Here is a 7,333-nt window from a genome sequence, read left to right on the forward strand (position 1 = left end):
TCGAAGGTCTAATTCCATAAAATACATTAGTACATGTAATATTTGAACATGAAAATATATTACGTTTCAATTACAAAAGAAAAATTCAAATAAATTTGAATTGGGAATTTTTAACCCTTATAGTTAGAATTGGGAATTTTAATCCCTTATAGAGCATCCAACTAAGGGAGCCGAGAAATTTAAAATTTAAAATCGAATTTCTCAGTATTGTTTATATTTCTTAATGTGTAGTAGTATATAATTTGCATAATGTGGATACGATCAAGATTTCATATGCCTTGCGACTTCCCTATTCATCCAAACAAAAATGCGAAAACTTTATATATGGAGTAGTATAATTTAAATAATAAGTCAGTTATCGTTCATAACTAATAAATACACCATCTATCCCTTAAAAATAAAAACTTTTGAAACAATACGAATTTTAATACAAAATTAATAAACTAAGAGAAAGATAGAAAGAAAAATGTGTTAGAGAGAAGAAATTTTCTAAGACAGAAAATTACTATTTTTAGGGGACGGATGGAGTAGTTGTACTTCCTCCATTCCATACTAATGCAGTCATTTGTCATTTTTATACGTTTCATAGTAGTGAAGTCATTTCCATTTTTTAGTAAAAGTCAACACATTTCTTTTCACTTACGTTAGTCTCTCTTACTTTATTCTCTGTTCAGATCTCAAACTTTTTCATTTCCTACTTTATTTTTTCTTTTAGTTAACCCATTTAACATAATACTTCTTCATACTTCTACCTTTTTCATTTCTTACTTTATTCTTTCTTTATTTAACTCATTTAACATACTCCCTCCGTCCCTTAAAATTTGGCACAATTTGACTCGGTACGAATTTTAAGAAATGTAATAGAAAGTGAGTTGAAAAAGTTAATGATACGTGGATCCTAGTTTATATATTAGTTTTAAAATAAAATGTGAGTGAGAATGAGTTAGTGGAACGTGGGGTCTACTACAAAAAATGGTAAAAGTGAAATATGACAAATTTTTAGGGACGGACGAAAAAGAAAATAAACGACAAATTTTCAAGGAAGAAGAGAGTAATGTTTTTTAAATCACGTTTTGAAGAAAAAAAATGCATTCACTGCCGTGGAACGGATAAGTTCAAAATTTGACTATTCCAATTTATAAAGCCGCCATACAACTAAATAAATACATCCCCCCACCTCAAAATTAAGGTACTCTGGAAACCATGAATACCACAAAATTCAACAACTGCAGTAAAATTCCAATAATTCCGAACTTCAAAATATCGTCATTCGCTCTATAAATAGCCATACTTCCATCCCTTCATATGCACAACTCAACAGTTTCTCCTTCAATCTCCAAATATGAAACACTCTCTCACTCTCTTCACCGTCCTCGCTCTCCTTCTGGCCACCGGAAAATCTGTTTCCGGCCAGAACTGCGGCTGCGCTCCCAACCTCTGCTGCAGCCAATACGGCTACTGCGGCTCCACCAACGAGTATTGCGGCCCTGGCTGCCGCTCAGGGCCATGCTTCGGCTCGGGAAATAAAGTTGGTGATATAGTTACCGATAGTTTCTTCAATGGCATTGCTAATCAGGCCCCGGCAGGCTGCGCTGGAAGGGGATTCTACACACGCGCCGCCTTCCTCCAAGCAGCTCAGTCCTACCCACAATTCGGTACCACCGGCTCCACCGAAGTTGTTAAGCGGGAGATCGCCGCGTTCTTCGCTCATATCACCCATGAAACTGGACGTACGCTATTTTATTTTCCTCATATTTTATTATAAAATTAATATATAAAAGTATGACTCATATTCCATTATCCGGTCTGATTCATTTTCCACTATATTTCTTAAAATTTATGCCTGGTGAAACATGGCCTTATAGTAGTGGACGGATGGAGTAACTTATTTTACTTTGCTTTTTATTTTATCTAAGTAATTTTAAGACCGTGTGTTTATTTTAAGAAATCATGTTTTATTTGTCACATGGTATAAAACAAAGTTTTCTTATCATGCAGATCTATGCTACACAAGAGAGATCAACCAAGCTAACCGCTATTGCGATAGCAACAATAGACAATGGCCATGTGCACCGGGCCAGAGCTACTTCGGCCGAGGCCCATTACAACTCTCATGGAACTACAACTATGGTCCAGCCGGCCGAGCTATAGGCTTTGATGGATTAAACAATCCTGATATCGTGGCCAGAGATAATATTATATCGTTCAAGACCGCATTGTGGTTCTGGATGAATAATGTGCACGCGATTATCACATCTGGCCAGGGTTTTGGAGCAACGATTAGGGCTATTAACAGCATCGAATGCAACGGGGCGAATCCGGCCACTGTGACTGCTCGTGTTAATTACTACACAAGCTATTGTAGCCAACTTGGGGTTAATCCCGGGGGTAATCTTCGTTGTTAGAGAAGCTTATCCTAGTAATTAAGTGTGGCCTCTGATCACTCTTGTGTGAGCTAATAACAGGCCTCCTGGAATAAATGTAATTTGATAAATGTGAGTGATAATTAATGGTGTGTTTGAACTAAATGCATAAAAGTTATGAAAGTGTATAGATATATACTTGGGGAAGAAGATTAACCGACACAAAACTAGCAGAATAAGACCTCTTATAAAAATTTATAAAATCAATTGTTTTATTTCGGATAAGTATTGATATAACCTTGTTCAATAGTAGCTTCTCGGAGCTAGACTTGTCTCTATATATACCCAAGCTCAATCACACAAAAAGGATCAACAAGTAAAATGATGACAAAAAAAGACGAAGGAAGCTTTGACAAGTTAGAAATCACTTGGGGACCTTTGGACCCCTTTCAAAGGGATTGAATGCAACCTAATGACTACTTTCAGTCTTTCACCAATTACTCATTGATAATAGAAACAATAAATATAACCACCAAATGAATGAAATTTATAATAAACTCATAAATTGGAGAGGAGAATAGTCAATGAGTTTTAGGATTCATAAATGTTAGGTAAAGCGAGTCCATATTCAGTAAAAAAAATCGTTAAGAGCATCTCCAATAACCGGCGTCACCACCGCGACGCCGATTTTTCGCCCACGACTAAAATCATCCTTATTGTTGGTGTCCCGACTAAAATTAGAGGATGCAAATGAAAGCATCCTAAAAAAGCAAAATATTAAGTTAATTTTTCCTTGGACGCTTTCTTTGCGTCCTAAATTGTTGTTATTTTTAAAATTTTCTAACGCAAGCAATTGTGTTTCAATTTTGTATCCTTCAAATTAAAGATAAGTTTTTTGTAGTGATTGGGCAATTTATACTTACAGCATCAGCAACGATGCTCTTCATAAAAGTTATGAAGGGTTGGCTTGTTGGCATGTTTTGATTTACATCTAAACATGTATGAAACTGTTAGAAAGGAAAATATGTAAGTAAGGAAAATAGGAAAGCAAGGAAAAAAATTAATTAGGGAATGAGTATTATGGCAAATCTTGCCAATTTTATGTAACCCTTGGCCTATTTAAAGGAGGCGTACCTATTGTAATTCTCTGAATAAGTTGAATGAATAATACTCATATCTTTCAACATGGTACCAGAGCAAAGGCTCATAACAAAATCATCATAGCCTAATACCTTTCCCGACCAAGAAGGCGGTTATTTTCAACCTGCAAACATGTCAGACGATGAAGAGAAACCAAATATGGAGGAGACACGATTAAAGATGAGTAAGAATGTTACTCTAGCCGTTAAACTCAACGGGATGAACTATCCCCTATGAAAACGGCTGATGAGAGTAGCCATCGTGGGAAGACGAGCAAACAGGTATATCACCGGTACACCGCAGCCGCCGGAACCTGGAATGAAGGGGTACACAGAATGGGAGGAAGCCGATATGACAGTGTTCTCATGGATAATTGACAACGTCGAAACAGAAATTGTTGTCGACTCTACACATCACCAAACCGCGCAAGCTCTGTGGGAGAGCCTACAAACTACATTCGAAAGTACTGCAGATCCATATCTGTTGTACGATCTAGAGGAAAAGGCAGGCCGAATCGTGCAAGGGGAACATGGGCTAGAAACATATTGGCGACATCTCCACGGAATCTGGGTCGAAATTGACCGATGCCAACATCAACCTGTGGATTGCTGCGACAAGGGGATTAGCCAACTTCGAACGTATGTAGCAACAAGACGGCTGTTCAAATTCCTAACAGGCTTGAATGCAAGATATGACGGGATCCGAAGGGATATTCTCAAGGAAACCCCGTTGCCCTCAGCCGAGACCGCATACGGTCTGGTAAAACGAGAAGCTACGCGGTTGAAAATCATGCCGGCAGCAGACATCGATCTCCAGACCGGCGCAATCAACGATGGATCATCATCGGGCCAAGTCGGACACGGGTTCGCCGTCAGAAACCAGCCACCACCGCGACCAAAACAGCCACCACCACGAACCGCCGCGCAACAGCCCAATCGCCAAGGCGGTTTCAAACCCGACAAATCAAAATTTTGGTGCTCTCATTGCGGAAAACAAAGACATAATCGAGATATATGTTTCCTCCTCGTTGGATTTTCGGAATGGTGGGATGAAAATCAAAAGGCTAAAGCTCGATTAGCCATCGGAGTCGAAGATGGAGGCGGATTATTTCTGCAAGGAGTAGGGAATAGGGAGATGACTAACACCCGTGGGAGAGCAGGAGATACCGGTCCTCAACCGGGTGGAGGCGGCAGGCCCGGCGAGGCAGCCTTCGTGGAGAAGAAAGGAGGCGGGTCACATGGAGGTAACGGATTGGGGTTGAGAAACCCCGATCCCCAATTTGATTTTCAGAATAAACCCCAAAGCATGAGTAATTTAATTTCTGGTCCTTATAGTTCAGAATATATGCAATATGACCCGGGAAAATTACAGTTAGGACCCCAGAAAAACTATATTCCACGTTTAACCCCAAAACTGTCTGAAAGTTCCGGCTTAAGCCCAAATCGTTTTGCACCCTTGGAAAATATACCTATTGCATGCATTGCCCAATGTAAAATTGACCCTAAGGAGAGTGAGTGGATTTTTGATTGTGGGGCAACTGATACTATGACCTACGATCTGAAAGATTTTTGTGAATTTAATTGGGCAACTAAAAGCCAAATTCAAACTGCCGATGGAGAGTTGACCGCTGTGGGTGGGAGTGGAACCATTGAAATATCCCCAACCCTGAAGCTTACAAATTGCCTCTATGTGCCCAAATTATCTCATAAACTTATGTCTATCAGCCACGTGACGAAAGAATTAAAATGTACGTTACTAATGCATCCAAATTTCTGTGTATTACAGGATATCAGGACGAGAAGGATAATTGGGCGTGGCACTGAGCGTCAAGGTCTTTATTATGTGGATGAGATTACTCAACAAGGTGGCACCGCGATGCTTGCTCACGGATCTGCAAATCGGGAAGCTTGGTTGTGGCACCGCAGATTGGGGCATCCATCCTCGGGGTATTTAAAATTGCTTTTTCTAAAGTTTTCCCATTTTAAGGATATTACTTGCGAATCTTGTGTTTTGGCAAAAAACCACAGACAATCCTTTAGATCAAGTGATACTCGTGTTAAGACTATTTTTTCTCTAGTGCATGCCGATGTTTGGGGTCCAGCTCCTATTGTTGGTGATCATGGTTTTAAATATTTTCTCATTTTTGTGGATGACTGCACTAGATTGACTTGGGTATATTTTTTGAAGCATAAATCTGACGTTTTTGAAAAATTTACCCGTTTCTTTACAATGATCCAGACATAATTCCAAACCACGATCAAAGTTCTTAGATCCGATAATGGTAGGGAATTTGTTAACAAAGACATGACTGATTTTTTTAAAGAAAAGGGGTTAGTTCATCAAACTACTTGTCCTTACACTCCTGAACAAAATGGTGTAGCTGAACGAAAGAATAGGATAATCCTAGAGGTCACGAGAGCCCTGTTTTTTGACTCAAATGTTCCTAAATTTTTATGGCCCGAAGCTGTTGCCACTACTGTCTACCTGATTAATCGTTTGCCTACAAAAATTTTGGGTATGAAAACTCCTTTGCAGACTCTCACATCCCTTACTGATATTCCCCCACCTCTCATACTTCCGCTCAAAATCTTTGGTTGTTCCGTTTATGTGCATGTACCGAAACACGAAAGAGGAAAATTTTCTGCATGTGCAATAAAATGTGTTTTTTTGGGGTATGGGGTAAATCAGAAGGGCTATCGATGCTATCACCCGGGGTCTAGGAAGGTTATAACAACTATGAATTGTAATTTTCTAGAAAGTGAATACTTCTATCACACCCAACCTCGGGGTCAGGGGGGAGTGCTGTTCAGGGGGAGTGTGATAAAATTGGACCCCTCAGTTTTCCGATGCCACATCCAAGTATCTGGAACGTGGAACCAACAGAACAAGCTAGTGTCACTGCCGAGTCAGTCACATCTGCTGTAGAGCCTCCTCAACCGCCTACGCCTGAATCGAGTCCTCCTCTAGTGATATCCGAGGTAATTCCTGAAACTAGCTCAGATAATACAGTTATTACTCCTGACACTTATGGTATAGACGAGAATGAGAATGCAGCAATTGATGGTGATACCGGCCGCTATATACTCCCCAACAGAACTACTCGTGGGGTCCCGGCTAAGAGATACAGTCCTGAGAGGATTAGTAGAAGCCGATATTCTATGGCGAATCTGGCTAAAGCAAATCTAACAGAGATGGCTAGGGCGTTTGAAGCAGCACTTTACGAAGAAGAAGAAATCCCATATACGACCGAGGAGGCTATGAAAATTGCTCACTGGCGAGAAGCAATGCTAGTAGAAATGCGGGCTCTGATGAAGAACAATACATGGGAAGTATGTCTTAAACCTGATGGAGTTCGAACTGTGGGATGTAGATGGGTCTTCACTATCAAACGGAGGCCAGATGGGTCGATTGAAAGGTATAAGGCGAGACTTGTGGCCAAAGGATACACTCAGACTTATGGAGTTGATTATGCTGAAACATTCTCACCGGTAGCAAAAATGAGTACTATTCGAGTGCTCTTCTCAATAGCGGCAGTCAGGGAATGACCACTACATCAGTTCGACGTGACAAACGCATTCTTACATGGGGAACTGAAGAAGCCCATTTACATGGAGCCACCACCTGGATTTGTTGGAGATTTCGAAGGAGGAAAGATTTGCAAACTAAAACGAACACTATATGGGCTAAAGCAGTCACCTAGAGCTTGGTTTGGGAGATTCTCTGAGGCAATGAAGAAGTATGGGTATGAACAAAGCAACTCTGATCATACATTATTCTTGAAGAAAAGAGAAGGAAAGATTACATGCCTCATCATCTATGTAGATGACATG

General features: G+C 40.1%; 1 protein-coding gene across 1 annotated transcript; it reads left to right on the forward strand.

Moving 5' to 3' along the window:
* Positions 1–1,223: 1,223 nt before the first annotated feature.
* On the forward strand, positions 1,224–2,528 carry LOC121744423 (chitinase 5-like). Its single transcript, XM_042137947.1, has 2 exons — positions 1,224–1,730; positions 1,999–2,528. Exons 1-2 carry the CDS (start codon positions 1,343–1,345, stop codon positions 2,403–2,405), a joined length of 795 nt encoding a protein of 264 aa, XP_041993881.1. The 5' UTR covers positions 1,224–1,342; the 3' UTR covers positions 2,406–2,528.
* The last annotated feature ends 4,805 nt before the right edge of the window (positions 2,529–7,333 follow it).

This window comes from Salvia splendens, chromosome 1 (genome assembly GCF_004379255.2).
Source record: "Salvia splendens isolate huo1 chromosome 1, SspV2, whole genome shotgun sequence".
Classification (NCBI taxonomy): domain Eukaryota; kingdom Viridiplantae; phylum Streptophyta; class Magnoliopsida; order Lamiales; family Lamiaceae; genus Salvia; species Salvia splendens.